Here is a 16107-nt window from a genome sequence, read left to right on the forward strand (position 1 = left end):
TGTCTAAAAATTTCAAAATTTCTAAAAGTTTCATGTTTGCTCTGCAATTCCAATTCTATAGCTTTGGGCTAAGGAAAGCATAAAATAAAGTTACACAAATATAACTGTAGTAAAATCTATCTCAGCAAAACTTATTACAAAAAAAATAATTCCAGTGAAAGGACATTGATTAAAACTATAGTCCATCCATATAGTATCATACAAAATGAATATTAACATCATGTCTAGGAGTCTCCTGAAAATGTACACTATTAAATATAGTTTAATAAAGTGGAAAATACCTATTACAAACAATTCAGAAAATATACTCTCACATTTAGTTTTTGTAAATGTGCATAGATATGCAGACAGAGAAAATAGACTGAAGGGCATTCTTAACAACAAAATGTTAGCAGTTACTTTCTTCTGGATGGAGAATTATCTGAAATTAACAATGTTACTGCTGTAAACTGGAAAGAAAGTCAATGATATTTTAAAATGCTCATTATTATGCCTTGAGAGGGATTTCCCTCCTTGTATTGTTCCACCCTGTGGCTTAAAGCTGAAAGAGAGCTTGTGAACGAGCAAGGCCTGGCTTCCCAAGAAAAATATAAAGTTACTGTATCTGCTGGCCAGCAAATTAAGGGACACTCCAAGGACAAAAAGTGCACAGTTTGTTGCAAGAAGCAAAAGTAATATTTCAGTGTCTAAGGACCACATCAGACCTTCTAATCCAACTCAAGAAGGAGAGAGAGATGTGAACTTCTCCCACAGAATCAGAAGGAAAAAAAGAGCAAGTCTGTCAAGGGTGTAGGAGAAGTAGATGAGAACAGAACAGTTAGGAGGGAAATAACTGGACAAATGGCACCCCACATAAAGCAGCACCAACCAAGACTCAGAGACTCAACATTCAAAGTTAAATCAACCACATGCACTGCCTGTCCTTCCCAGTCATCCCAGACATCCAAGTGGACATCACAGATGGACTAAATGAGCTTTTGTTACAGAAGAGGCAACTGGTGTCAGAAAGAAGCTTGCAACAAGTAGTATCTGGGAGGAGAAAAAAAGGGATGTCTCTAGAATTATAGTCTGGAAAGATAAGGAATTGCTAGATCATCACACACCTGATTTGCTTCATCAATTTCCCTTTAAGTGTATATTTGCCCAGCTCTGCACCTGTAATCATGCTAAGTCAAGACTGCAAGAACAGGTCACAGAAGTGAAGCTCTGAACAGCATGTCTGTGCCTTGGAACCTCCTTCTGAGTGTAGCATGGAGCCAACCACTCACACTAACACACAGCAGGCCAGACTTTATGAACTGCAGGTCCAACCTTGAGCCTCCGCCTTGAAAGTGGTAAGAGGTCAGAACCTTAACTCAAGAACTCAGGAGGAGAAAGGGTTGTAAAGGGTTCCAGAAGAACCTATCCATGAGCCTTTTCATGGCCCTTGTGACCTCCTTGTTCCTCAGAGTGTAGACAAAAGGATTGAACATAGGGGTGACAACGGTGTAGAAGATGCCAATGACCTGGTCTGTGCCTGGAGAGGAGCCTGCCTCAGGTCTCAGATAAGCCACAGTCCCAGTCCCAAAAAAGAGAATGACAACAAAGAGATGGGAGGAGCAAGTAGAGAAGACTTTTTGACGACCCTGGGATGTGGCCACTCCAAGGATGGTGGCAAGAATATAGGCATAGGAGGCCATGATCAGCAAGAAAGGGGTTATGATGAAGGATATTGTCATGGCTAGGTTACCAACTTCACCCTTGAAGGTGCTCCCAGTAGCCAGTCTCAGCACAGGCAGGATGTCACACATATAGTGGTGGATGGTGTTGGCACCGTGGAAGGGCAAGGTGAAGATGCAGATGGAGTGAGTGGTGCCAGTGATGAGGCCCATGAGGTAAGAGGCCCCCACCATGCAGTTACATGCTCCCTGGTTCATCAGGGTGGTATAATGCAGTGGCCTGCAGATGGCAGCATAGCGGTCATAGGCCATGGCAGTGAGCAAGCAGCACTCTGTGACCCCAAAGAAGGAAAAGAAATACATCTGGGTGAAGCAGCTGGCAAGTGAGATGGTAGGATGGGTGGACTTTAGATCGGCCAGCATCCTGGGCACGATGGTGGTGGTATAGAGGATCTCCACCAGGGAGAAGTGGCGAAGGAAGAAGTACATGGGGGAGTGGAGGACAGGGTCAGCCAGGGTAAGGATGATGATCAGAGAGTTGCCCAGCAAGGTGACCATGTAGATGCAGAGCACAACCCAAAACAAGGGGACCTGGAGGGAGGGAAAACTTGAGATCCCCAACAGAATAAACTCAGTCACTGCTGTGCCATTGTCACCAACCATATCCCCAAAGCCAGACTGAAATAAGGAGCTGGAGAAGGTCTCATGCAGCACCAGGAGGCAACCAGGCAAAGACAGGGACTTTGGCAAGAAAAGTGTGGGAAAATCCACAAGAATGTTCCAGCTCTCGGGACTAGGATGGGAGATCACCTGGCCTGGTGGTGACTTCTTCCAGAAAAATGTCTCAGACCAGAAGGAAGATAAACTGGGGAATTTGATGGAAAGTGGCAGATCTTCCTGGAAGATGGGGACTTGATGACACCAGGATGATTTTTCCATTCACCTAGAGACTGAGTTGCAAGAGTAAAGAGCTGAGAACGGAAGGACAGCTCCCCTTGAGAGATGGTTTAGAATGTCAGCAGAAAATGGGAGCCAGACAGAGTAAATAAAGCTGGCAGGAGACAGGAGGAAAAATGGATCCACCATGAGGCAGAGAAGGAGAAGGAATGATAGAGCAATAGCACTAGAGAGACAAGACATAGGATTAAAGATAACAGTGAGACACACATTGTGAAGCTTTTACTTGCAAAGAGGTCCCAAGGCTCTCTGGATGCCCCTCCCCAGCAACACATAGCAGCAGCTCCATCTCCCCAAGTGCCTGATCCTCAGAGCAGAGGGTAGGGAGAGTAATCACACAGGAAATGATAAAGAAGGAGGGAAGAAGTAGCTTTCTCCTGCTACATCACAGTGTCAAAGTTCCCTGCCCACAGGCCTGGGTCTGGAGTATCCAGGGTCCCTGAGCCAAGCCTGAATGGAGCTAGGCTCAGAAATCCAGTGTTCTAACTCCCTGGGCAGTTGGTAAAAACTGGACTGCTTGGCCCACTGCCCCAAGGGCTGCCTCCTGTCCTGCGCATCCCCAATATTAGTTCCCAATTTCTCCCCAATGCCTGGCAAGCACTTCTTTAAAATTTTTTCCACACAGTGCAAATCCTCAAAGAAAGGAATTATGAAATAGCAACAGGTCTGACTTCTAGAAGAAATCCCAACCCCACCCAAGTTTTGACCACCCACCAGCTGCTGAGAGAAGCTCAATACTCTGGTTTAAAAGTAGAAAACACTCTTTTAGATCTTAATAGGGCTGATGACACCCAAGCCAGCATAAGATGACAGAGGTGATCTGAGAGGATGCCTTGAGCATTATTAGCTAAATGAATAAAAACCAAGAGAACTTGCAGGGCCTTCAAATGTTATGTATCACTTAAAATAGGAGGAAGTTTTCCTCGTGCTACAGGTTGATGTCCAGTTCAGGGCTCTAGGGAAATTTTTCTAATCCAAGAGAGCCTGTGGTTTGTTTGTGTTGTTTTCTTTCTTCCTTTCTGAATGTTTTTAAGAATTTCAGGGGCCAGGGATTTAGCTCAGTGATTTTGCTGCCTGCCTCGCAAGCACAAGGTCCTGAGTTCAATCCCTGGTACCAAAAAAAAAAAAAAAAGGAATTTCAGCCAGGCACACACGCATAATCTCATCATTCTGGGAGTCTGAGATAGGAGGATCACAGTTTGATCTCCTCTAGAAAACTTAGGACAGAGAGATCTCATGTCATATTTTAAAATGTAGAAAAAAAGACTGAGGATGTAGCTCATGAAGTCCCTTACTTCAATCTCCAGTATTACAAAAGAGAAGATTTTTCCAAGTATTTTATGTAGTTTGCCCTCAAAGAAGGAAAACACAACTCACTCCTTTTGTGTGGACTGCACATACAGACTTTCTAGAAAGAGGGGAGAAGAGCTACAGCAGAGCCACTTGAGCAGCACCACCTCAGCCAGTAACCAAGGTCAGGACAACCATGCAAAAACCAGATAGATGCCAAAAAAGAGCATCCTATGAGATGGTTCAACATACGTAAATCAATAAATGTAATACACTATTAACAGAGCCAAGGACTATGATCATCTCAATAGATCCAGAAAAAGCATTCAACAAAATCCAACACCCATTTATGATAAAAGCCCTACAGAAAATTGGAATAGAAGGTCTTTATCTCAACCTGATTAAGGCTATCTATGAAAAACCAACAGCCAACATCATACTAAATGGTCAAAAACTGGAAACTTTCACTCTAAAATCAGGAACAAGACAAAGATGCCCACTATCATCACTCCTGTTCAATAAAGTTCCGGAAACATTAGCCACAGCAATTAAAAAAGAGAAAGAAATAAAAGTAATAAAGATAGGAAAGGAAGAAGTTAAACTGTCATTATTTGCTGATAATATGATACTTTACATAGAAGACCCAAAAAACTCCACCAAAAGACTTCTAGACTTACTTGTGAGATTCAGTAGAGTAGCTGGATACAAGGTCAACATTCAAAAAACAATAGCCTTCTTATACACAAATAACAGACTCACTGAGAGAGAAATTAGGGAAATAATTCCATTCACAATAGCATCCAAAAACTGAAATATCTAGGAATCAATCTAACAAAGGAAGCAAAAGACCTCTACACTGAAAACTACAGCACTCTGAAAAAAAGAGATTAAAGGGGATATAAGAAAATGGAAGACATTGCTTGTTCCTGGGTAGGAAGAACCAATATAGTGAAAATGGCCATACTTCCAAAATTGCTATATGGATTAATGCAATGCCAATTGAAATTCCAACAATATACTTCACAGAACTAGAGAAAACAATCCAAAAATTCATTTGGAACCAGAAGAGACCTAGAATGGCAAAAGCAATTCTAGGCAACAGAGACATGGCTAGTGATATCACAATCCCCAACTTGAAGCTATACTACAAAGCTACTGTGATAAAAACAGCATGGTACTGGCAAAGAAAAAGACCCAAGGATCAGTGGAATAGATTAGAAGATGCAGAAGCAACTCCAGACATACTCAGCCACCTCATCTTTGACAAAGGAGCCAACCACCCTCATTGGAGGAGAGATAGCCTATTTAATAAATGGTGCTGGAAAAACTGGATTTCAACCTGCCAAAGATTGAAACTAGACCCGTATCTATCACCATGCACTAAACTAAAGTCAAAGTGGATTAAAGATCTAAATATTAAAACAAAAACACTAAACTTGGTAGAAAGTAAGTTAGGTAGAACTTTTGAAGACATTAGCATAGGAAAAGACTTTATGAACAAAACCTCAGTAGCATGGAAACTAGCACAAAGAATCAACAACTGGGACCTCATCTTATTAAAAAGCTTCTGCAGTGCAAGACAAAACACCAATAGAGCTAAGGGACAACCTACAATGTGGGAAAAAAATTTTAGCAGCTGTACCTCAGACAAAGGACTACTATCTAGAATATATAAAGAACTGAAAAAATCAGACCACCCAAATTCAAAGACCCAATTCAAAAATGGGCATTGGAAATAAACAGGCATTTCTCAGACAAAGAAGTAAAAGCAGCAAATAAACATACCAAAAAATGGTCAACATCACTGGTCATTCGAGAGATGCAAATGAAAACAACACTGAGATTCCACCTCACCCCACAAAGAATGGCTGCTATCAAGAAATTGGACAATAACAAATGCTGGCAGGGGTATGGGGAGGAAGGAACCCTTCTCCGTTGTTGGTGGGGGTGCAGACTGGTGCAACCACTGTGGAAATCAGTATGGAGATACCTCAAAGAACTAGGGCTAGAGGTCCCATTTGACCCAGCTATTCCCCTGCTGGGTATCTTCCCAAAAGAATTAAAAGAATCATACCACAGCGATATATTTGCACTCATGTTTATAGCGGCACAGTTTGTAATAGCTAAAGCTTGGAAACACCCCAAATGCCCATCAACTGGAAACTAGATAAAGAAGATGTGGTATTTTTATAAAATGGAGTACTACTCAGCCATAAAGAATGAGAAACTAGAGACATTTATACCTAAATGGATGCATATTGAGGCCATACTCTTAAATGAAATAAATAGGACACACATGTGTAAATACCGAATAGTTTCTCTAGTGTGAGAAACTGAAAGTGTAAATAAGGATTAAAATGATTAAAACGAATAATTGATAATTTAAAATAAGAAGAAAAAGTTCAAAGTGGTAGGGGAAGTGAGAGGGGTAGGGGAAAGGAAAAATTATGAGGAACAAAAAATGGAAACAAAGTCTTTGTAAATAGGGAAGGGCAGAGGGGGTGATGGGAGAACAGGGAATGGAGAAAAAATAAGAACCAAGATACATGTACAAGTACAAGCACCCAATGATAAATGCAAATGTATTGTGTACCTAAAATGTGTCAATAAAAGAATTTAAGCAAAAAAAAAGAGCATCCTATGAAATAAATACCTGTAACTACTGCTCAAAAGCATCAAGATCATAAAAACAAAAAAAGTCTGAGAAACTAAGGACATATGAGAACTACATATATTATTCTGTTCAGGGATAGAAAATGGTTATTAAGTACAAAGTAAGGAAATCTGAATCAAATGTGGATTTTAGGTAATTATTATGAATCAGTTTTGGTTTACTGATTGTGACAAAGGTGCCATACTGATTTAAGGTGTTACTAATAGAGGAATCTGACTGTGGGACACTGGAATTTTATACACTGTTTTAGCAAGATTTCTGTAAAGCTATAACAATTATAAAATAAAATGCTATTTTTTAAAGTTCTACTTATTGGGCTGGAGATGTAGGCTCAGTGATACAGTGCTTGCCTAGTGTGCATAAGGCCTTGGATTCTATTCCCAGCATGACACAGACACAAAAGGTTTATGAACATGAAAATAAACTTGGAGTATATTACAAAGTGATAAAGAAAAACAAATACAATCATGGCATTTTCAACATAAAAAAATATTTGGGGGGGGGGGCTACCAGGGATCGAACTTAGGACCTTGTACTTACAAGGAGAGTGAGGCACCACTGAGCTAAATTCCTGGCCCTCAACATAAAATTTTTATCCTAATCAATAGATGACAGATACCCAGGTATTAGCAATGCAAGATTCTAAGAGATATGGATGTAGGGTGTTAGTTATGTTCTTTTTGTTCTTTTGGTATTTTATTAATATTTTAGATTTACAAATAATACAATAAGAAAAAATAGTATAAAAAGAATTCAAAGAATGATGGGAATCATTTGAATTTATTTTGATATTTTTAATTTATTTTCAACCAATTCTGCCTACTTTTTGTCTTTGGGACTATTGTATCAGCAGCTTATTTTCTAAGTTGGTCCATAGTGAGTGTTTCCAATCATCACTGTACATTTTTCAAATTCATGCCTGGTAGACGATCAGTAGAGCACAGAGTCATGAATATTTCATTTTTTTCCAGATTATAATATTCAACATTTTTGTAATTTTCAATTAAAATGATATATAAAATGGGGGAGGGGGGCTGAAAAATAAACCAAAACAGGAAGTGTATTGGTTTTGTTCTTTTGTTTTGTTTATTTGTTTGATGATAGTTTTTCTTTTGTTTCACCTCTAAAAATATGCACACTTCCAGCCAGCACAATTCTGGGATTTGTACAAATGGAATAAAATTGCCTACTTGTGAATTTCTGAATCATCACATTCAAGGTCATAAAGAGGAGATGTACATGAAAAGGCGATGATAAAAGGAAGCAACTCTGAAGACCTAATTTACCAAGTTCTTCAGTCTTCAAATAGGAAACTAAGGTCAACACAACTTATGTTTTTTCCCAAGATCACTCAGTGATTTAAAGGTAGAATTAAGACCAGTAAAAATATGTAGCATGTTTAGGACATGGCCATGTGACATATATGACTGCATTCAATCCTAATTCAAAGAAGTTTATGTAATACTGCACTGCAGATGAAGAAACTGCTGTGATGGAGATGAAGTATCTTGTCTCAGGTCACACAGCAGCAGAGACAGAACTCAAAGTCACTCCATCTGCCCTCATGGCCAATGTAACTGAATGTTGTAAACCCAGCCTCCAATACAAGAGCCACCCCACATGCCTCTGTAAGTTGTCCACACCTGGATCACAGAAAGGAGTTGCCTTGGAGATATCTGTTCTACTCCCATCATAATAGAGAGAAGAAACACAGGCAGAGGCGAATTATATTTCTCCACAGTCACCAAGAGTCATAGAGATGAATCCACATCTCCACGATCCTGATCTAGTACTTTCTACCCATCTATTGCAACTCTTTGTACAGTTGTGTGCTCTCTTTGTGCACAAGTGTCAAGCTATATGTGTAGAATTGTGTGTGTGTGTGTGTGTGTGTATGTGTACACAGGGGAAATCTACCCTTAGGAAGAGTATCCAGAAATTTCCCAGAGCAACCACATCAGTACAGCAGCTTTTCCTGTCCCATACAGAGCTTAAGGTCAGATATAGAGACCAAACTGTACAAAGTGTAGGAAAGTGAAGGGTCCATATGGTGGTGTAAGATACCATTACTAGGGTTCTGAGGGATCAAGCATGCTTCAGTGGGGTTAAGATCCCTGCGATATGCTTCCCTAAAGTCTAGTGTGCAAGGTTCAGAGGAACACACGTGGTCACCGGAGGAGCAGATATCCCAGAAAAGGAGTTTAAGCCACAAGTCCTGCCTTTCCCAGGTCAGAGTCTCACCCACGCTCCTCCTCGGCAGCAGAACTCAATATTATACATGAGCTCCTGGGGAAGTGGTGGGTACATATAGTAGGAGCAGAAAGAGTATAAGACATGGGACTGGCAGGGGAGGAGAAAGCATGGCCAAAGGCAAGCAGAATTTCCCTGGCACCATATGAGTCCATATGAGAACTTCCCTAGAGTCCATATGAGCCTCTACCATAGCAGCACAGGACAAAGGCCTCAAGTCCTGTGAAAATGTGCATCCAGGACAGCCCCTCTCACCCTAGGTGGGGTTTTCAGACAAGCATATGTAACAGGTAGGGTGCTGCAGTGTCATCACGGTGATGGTGTTAGTGCAGGGAATTAGGGGAAGCAGGAGAGGGATGACGAACAGAAGAATACTGTAGAAATAAGAAAAGGGGACCAGTGGTTGCAGGCCAACTAATAAGGACTGTAAGATAAAATTGGCCTCGGGTTGCCTCTGAAGGCAGTGTGATAGACTCCAGAAGCTAGAGTTGTGTGACTTCTTTCTTAGAGATCAAGAGAAAATATATAAGGATAGGAAAGTCATATGCCCTGGACCAGAACTTCTAGACTATCTTGTGCCAACCTTTTTTTTAATAGAAGATAACTGAAAGAAGATCTCATGAGTGCAAAGAGCTGCTGAAAGGAAACACTGGAAGGGAATGGCCTCTCCAGCCCTCTAAGACTCCTTTTACTCTACAAGTCTGAGCAATAACTTACATCATTGATACAGATGCAACTCGATGATTAACAAATTCTTTCTTCCCATGGCACTGGGTGAGTTCTAATTGATTCCCTGGGGTCAGCCAAGTCTCCCTGTCTCCCTCAGTCCTGCTCCCCAGCTTCATGGCTCCCAGTGCCTCCACGTCAGAAATTACCTGCTGCAAATTGGAACTTTATGCAGCACAGCAGCAACTACTGCTACAAAAACACCACAATTATTTTTGTCCCTCAACATCAAAAAGAAAAGAAGAAAAGTTTACAGTTTAGCAGTGAATAGAGCACTTAGGGAATTTCCCAGCATTATCTCCTTTGGCGATCATGTCAACCCCAAAGATAGACCAAACATGGATGTTAATTTGCCCAGCTTATGGTAATAAAAAACTGAGCATCCCAGTGACTGAAAAGTCCTTGGATAGAACTGAAATTTGAAGGCTCAAGCAAAATCCATGCCTCTAAATGCAGTCAGTCTCTAACATAACACTCACTCCTGCCCATCATGAGCCACCTTCTCCTGCCAGCTCTGTTCCATCAGCTATGATTCTAAAAGCCCAGATTTTCCAACAGTAAGAGGTCTCAGGATCCTACACAGGAGTGCTGACCTTCTCTAGGAGCCCCCTACTTCCTTATACACTGCCCCCTTGCTGCTTAGTCAGGTTATTATAGCAAAAGAGAATGCACTGTGTGGGGAGGTCTTTGGTCCTTGCCACAAACCTCATTATGCCAATGTTACACCCACAACAGTGCCATGCATTATTTCCCTCCTTCTCCCCACTCACTTCCCACAGCTGAGATATCTGATATTTATAGTCATTTATTCATAGTATTATAGCACAGTGTAGTTTACCATAGCATAAAACACCACATTAAACTAAAGATTAATAGTTGGAACAGGGAAAATAAAGAGAAAGAAAATAATTTTTTAAAAGAAAGGTAGGGATATTAAAAAGAAAAGTCAAAATAACAATGAAAATTGAATGAAATAAGACCTGCACTCTCTCTCCCTAAGGGAGTCACATGTTTGGTTCAAAACTGTTTAGCAGCCAACCCAAGCAGGACAGTCTGGTCCATTTCTGGAGTTAACAGTGTCTATGAGATAAAACAGAGACAAATTATGCAAGGAGTTCAACAATTCTTGGAACTAAGACCAGACAAAAGTTTTTCCCATGCACTCCAAGAAAGATGACTGTGGGTACAGCCTTACCACTGCCTTGACAGTGAGTTTTCCATGATGGATCTAATAACTACCCTCAACATAGGGGATGCCACGGCACCAAAGGACCTCTGCAGCTGTGGGAGAGACAGGAGACAGCATGCACTGTGCTCTTTGCTGATGGAGTTTCATCTAAGGGAGAATTTCTTAATTCCAGCCTTGTTGACATCATGGCCAGGGCACCCTTTGCTGTACGGGTTGTTCTATGTATTGTAGGATGTTTAGCAGCAGGCCTGGCCTCTGTTCACTAATGTTAGTAGTATCCTACCCAGCATTGCAACAATTGTCTCCTGACATTGCTAAGATTACCTGGAGGGCAAAATTACTCCCAGTTGAGTACTTCTTAATCCAATGTTTAAAAATATTGCTCTTTTTCTTTAATTTAGGAAGGCAAAGAAAGAAAAATTTCTTTCCTGGTTTTATTTTTATTATTTTTATAGCTTTCCTGAAGTGTAATTTATATGCCATGAAATCCAGTCATTTAATATATGCAATTCAGTTGTTTTTAGTATATTCACACGGTTTTGCAGTCATCACCACTATCTAAATTTAAAACATTTTCATACAGTGAAAAAGTAACTCTGAAAATGAAAAAATGTAAACAAGTTCTTTGTAAATAGGGAGGGATGGAGGGGTTGAAGGGAGGGCAGGGTAAGGGGGAAAAATAAGAACCAAGAGAGATTATGTAAAGGTGCAAATTTCCAATGATGAATGTCCTTATATTGTATACCTAAAATGTACCAATAAAATAAATTTTTTTAAGTATAATAACTATAGCTGGTACTTTTCAGTATCTACCATATGTCAGGCACTTTATATATTGTCTACTCCATGTAACAACCCTCTGAGATATATGTACAGTTTTCACCGTTTTGCCAATTAAAAAAGTAAAATTCAGAGAACCTAAATATTTTTCCTAAGGTCACATAGCCATTTAGAATGGAATAGATAATGCATAAGCCCCCCCCAAAAAAAAAAAGAAAGAAAGAAAAAGAAAAAATAACTCTGTATCCCTTACAGTCACTACCCATTCTTCACTCCCCTAATCCTAGCAGCCATTCAAGAAGTATCTCTCTATGGAATTACCTATTCTAAAAAAAAAAGCCATTCAATATGTGATCTCTTGTGACTGGCTTCTTTCACTCAGCATCTTGTTTTCAAGATTCATCAATGTTAGGGCCAGGGATTTAGCTCAGTGGTTCCAGAGCCTGCCTGGCAAGTACAAGGTCCAGAGTTCCATCCCTGGTACCAAAAAAGAAAAGAAAAGATTCATCAGTGTTAGAGAATATATCAGTCCTTCAATCTCTTTGTTGCCAAATAATATTCCAGTTTATTGATATATTTTATTGTATTTATCCATTCATTAGTTCGTGGACACGAGTTATTTATATTTTGGACTATTAAAAATAATTCTACTGTGAATATTCATGTTTGAGAATTTCTATGGGCCTATGTTTTCAATTCTCTTTTTTGTTTTTTGTTGGGTTTTTTTTGCACCTCACAATTCTCTTTTTTGTGTACCACCCTACTGATTATGCCCAAAGTAGGTTGTAAGAAGTGCAGGCTGTAAAGAGTTAACCCTGCATTTGGCTTGTTTATGGAGATGAGTCTGGCCAAAGCCTACAAGCTGGGGTCAGAGTGACTCTTAACCAAATTCTGTTCCCAGAGTTAAAAGCTTCTTTACTAAAAAGACAAGATTAATTATTAACCACAACCTATATTTTGTCTGCTCTGTTCCTAATTTAAGAATACTTTGTCTCTTCCTTTACAAACCCTACCTGCATTAGCAACATATCCATAGCAACTCCACATAGTCCCTTTACATATAGCCCCTTTACCTTAATCTATTATGTCACCAAAAAATAACAGCTCTGGGTGTACAGTGCCTTTGCTTGTTCAGCCTTGCTTTCATGAACATTGGTCATCCTGGCTCCCCATTTCTGTCTCTTTAATTCTATATTTGAGTTTTTCTTTTAATCTTGCATCATAGCACTGAGCAGGAGATCGGAACCCACTGCAGGGGTCTCTGATACTCTTTTGTATTATAATGGTTTAGATCTAAAATGTCCCCCAAAACTTTCACGTGTATGAAAGATGATTGGATCTTGAGGTGCTATACTCATCAGTAAAGTCATCCATGGATGAGTTCAGTAGCTGATTGCTGTTAGCAGGTGAAGCCTGGTTGGAGGTTAGTCACAGGGAAACCTGGAAGTGTGTATCTGTGTCCTAGTCTCTTCCCTTCTCTCTGGTTCCTGGTTGCCATGGGTTGTGCACCTTTTCCACTGCCATGCCCCTCTGCTATCCAGTATCTGTAATGGAGCCAGCTGACCATGGCTCCAATGAGCCATGTGCCAAAATAAACTTCTCTTCCTTTGAATTGTGGGTGTTGGGTATTTTGCTGCAGCAACAGGAAAATGACTGAGACAAATATATACCAGGAAATGAAATTGTTGAGTAATATGGTAACTTTATGTTTCATAATATCAGGAAGCTCGAATAGTTTTCAAAGATGAACTGTACCATCTTACATTCCCACACACTAGGAATAAAGGTTTCAATTTCTCACATCAACATGTATTATCATCTTTATTTTAGTCATCCTACTCAGTATGAAGTGGTATTTCATTTTGGTTTTTTATTTTCATTTTTCCATTTCATCCTAATAATGTTGAGCATCTTTCATATGCTTACTACTCATTTGTATATCTTTCTTAGAGAAATATCTATTTAATCTCTTTTTCCATTTTTTAAATTAGGTTGTCTTTTTATTATTGAGCTCTAAGATAGCTTTGTGTCTTCCAGGTACCAGTCTCTTATCAGATATAATGTGGAAATATTTGCCCTATTCTATGGATTGTCTCTTCACTTGATTGACAGTATCCTTAGAAACTCAAAAAGTTTTAATTTTGAAATACTTCAATATATATGTTTACAGCCATAAACATTTACTTATTAGTTATTTCAGGATATGTCATCTCATTTCTACATATTTGTGGGGGTTTTGGGGGGTTTGGGGGGGTTGGTACCAGGGATCAAACTTGGGATCTTGCACTTGTGAGGCAGGCGCCGGAACCACTGAGCTAAATCCCCGGCCCCTATACATGTTTGTAAGCTTCCCAAATTTCCCTTTTTCATGATTTCTTATTTAACTCTATTGTGGTCAAAGAATTTACCTTATAAGACTTCAATCCCTTTTAATTGATTGGGTCTTGGTTTATGGCCTAAAATATTATCTGTCCCAAAGAATGTTCCATGTTTATATGAAAAAATGTGTATTCTGGTGTTGTTGGATAAATTGTTCAGTAGCTGTACATCTAGTTTATAACACTGTTTAAACTTCTATATCCTAGTTGGTCTTCTGCCTAGTTGTTTGATCCATAATTGAAAGTGGCTTGTAGAAGTCCTCAGTTATTAGTATCAAAATGTCTATTGAACAAACTCTTCTGTCTTTTTTTTTTTTGGTACTGGGGATCAAACTCAGAATCTTGTGCTTTCAAGACGGGCAGTGGAACCACTGAGCTAAATCCCCAGCCCCTGTTCTATCTGTCTTTGTTTCATGTATTTAGGCATTGTGTTCTGAAGTGGCTGTACTAATACCAGGCAAAACATGGAGCTTACAACAAAAATTGCTACTACAGGTAAAGGAGATCATTTTAGAATAAAAGGTTCAATCTATCATGAAGGAAATAAAGATTAGACCATAATTAAGTCAACAAAATAAAAAGTTAGTTCTTTAAAATAATCAACAAAACTGACAGATTTTTAACTGTACTGACCAAGGTAGGAGGATCAAATTTTTTAAATCAGGAATGAAAGAGAAGGAAACACTTCTGACCTACAGAAATAAAAAGACATAAGGAAATACTCTTTAACTAGCAAGTCCAAAATCTGGGCTTCTGCAGAGAAATAACCCTATTGATTGTTTTTGCCTTGCTGTGGATGAACAATAAACTTTTGTTTCTTTGAATCTCTCAAAATATTTTGTTGAAAACTGGAAGTTTTCAATAATGGAATGTGGCAACTCTGGAAATCAGATTCTCACTCTATCAGGAATTTTTATTTTGGTGTTTGTTGTTATGACTGCTGCTGTTCATGTTTTTTTGTTTGGTTTCTTGCTTGCATGTTGGCTTTCCTTGACTGATTCCATAAAGCTTGTATTTTTTGTCATACATGACCACTAAAATCTCAGGTTGGCTATCTTATCACTCAGCTAATAATGAAACAGAGATTTTCATAAATTCCTTTCATCATTAAAACCCCTACCTTTGCTGAGTGAATTGTGTGTGTGTGTGTGTGTGTGTGTGTGTGTGTGTGTGATGTCTTCAACACCCCAGCAGTATTGTTGTTGTTTTGGTTCTAGCAATAGAGCACTGTGTAAATATGGTCTGTTTAAGGAACACTTTTCATTTCAATGATGTCATTTAAAGTTCTAAATTTTGATGGACTCTCATTTATCAATTTTTTTCTTTTATACATCATGTTTTTTGTATCCTAGGTAGTTCTTGCCTACCCTGAATTCATAAATATTTTCCCTTATAATTTCTTCTTAAAGTTTTATACTTTTAGACTTTCTTATTTAAGTTCATAGATCCCTTCAAGTTATTTTCATGTACGGAAAAAAAGGGTTGAGGTGAATTTTTTATATACGGATACCAGATGTTCTAGTGCCGTTTGCTGAAAACACTGTCTCTTCCTCAGCTCTTGAATTGAGTTTATATTCTATAAAATGCTAATGTTAAATAATCTTTCAAAACTCAGTGGACCATATATGTGTGGTTCTATTTCTAGATTCTCTGTTTTATTCCAACGATCTATGTGTCTTTCCTTACACCAACACTGCCTTGATTACTGTAGCTTTAGAAGAGGTCTTAAAATTAGGTACTAAACATCTTCCAACACTGTTTTTGTTTTTGTTTTTGTTTTTAACTTTTCTAGGTCCTTTATACTCCTATATAACTTTTAAATTTCAATATCCAATTCTTCATTTATAGCAAGTATACACAGACCTGAATTTTTATATAAAGCTTGAGTTTTCTAATCCTGCTAAATTCAAGTACAAGTTCTAGGGGCTCCTAGAGATTTCTTAGTATTTTCTCTGTAGATCATCATTTCATCTACATATAAAGATTTTGCTTCTACCTTGCCAATCCTATCCTAGTTGTGTCATTTTATTGCCAGACTATTTTGGTGGGGACTAGGTTTCAAAGTTTAATGAACAGATAAAGAGTAAGCATATCTGCCCTTGTTCCCCACCTTAAGGGGAAAGCATTGTTATCTTCTCTATTTATATAAGGCATTCTCACTGGAAGTATGGAGTACATGTCTTTAATCTGTTGAGAAGTTTCTGT

General features: G+C 39.0%; 1 protein-coding gene across 1 annotated transcript; it reads right to left on the minus strand.

The window, feature by feature from the left end:
* Positions 1-1355: 1355 nt before the first annotated feature.
* LOC101724029 (olfactory receptor 10P22) lies at positions 1356-2321 on the minus strand. The gene has a single exon (XM_004861401.1). It carries the CDS (start codon positions 2319-2321, stop codon positions 1356-1358), a length of 966 nt encoding a protein of 321 aa, XP_004861458.1.
* Positions 2322-16107: the final 13786 nt, after the last annotated feature.

The sequence above is a fragment of the Heterocephalus glaber genome, unplaced genomic scaffold, assembly GCF_053883595.1.
Source record: "Heterocephalus glaber isolate CG9 unplaced genomic scaffold, H.glaber_assembly_v1.0 deba00001569, whole genome shotgun sequence".
NCBI lineage: Eukaryota > Metazoa > Chordata > Mammalia > Rodentia > Bathyergidae > Heterocephalus > Heterocephalus glaber.

Excerpts from the sequence above, each read along its gene's own strand:
- LOC101724029 (XM_004861401.1), bottom strand. The coding sequence starts at position 2,321 with ATGGTTGGTGACAATGGCACAGCAGTGACTGAGTTTATTCTGTTGGGG.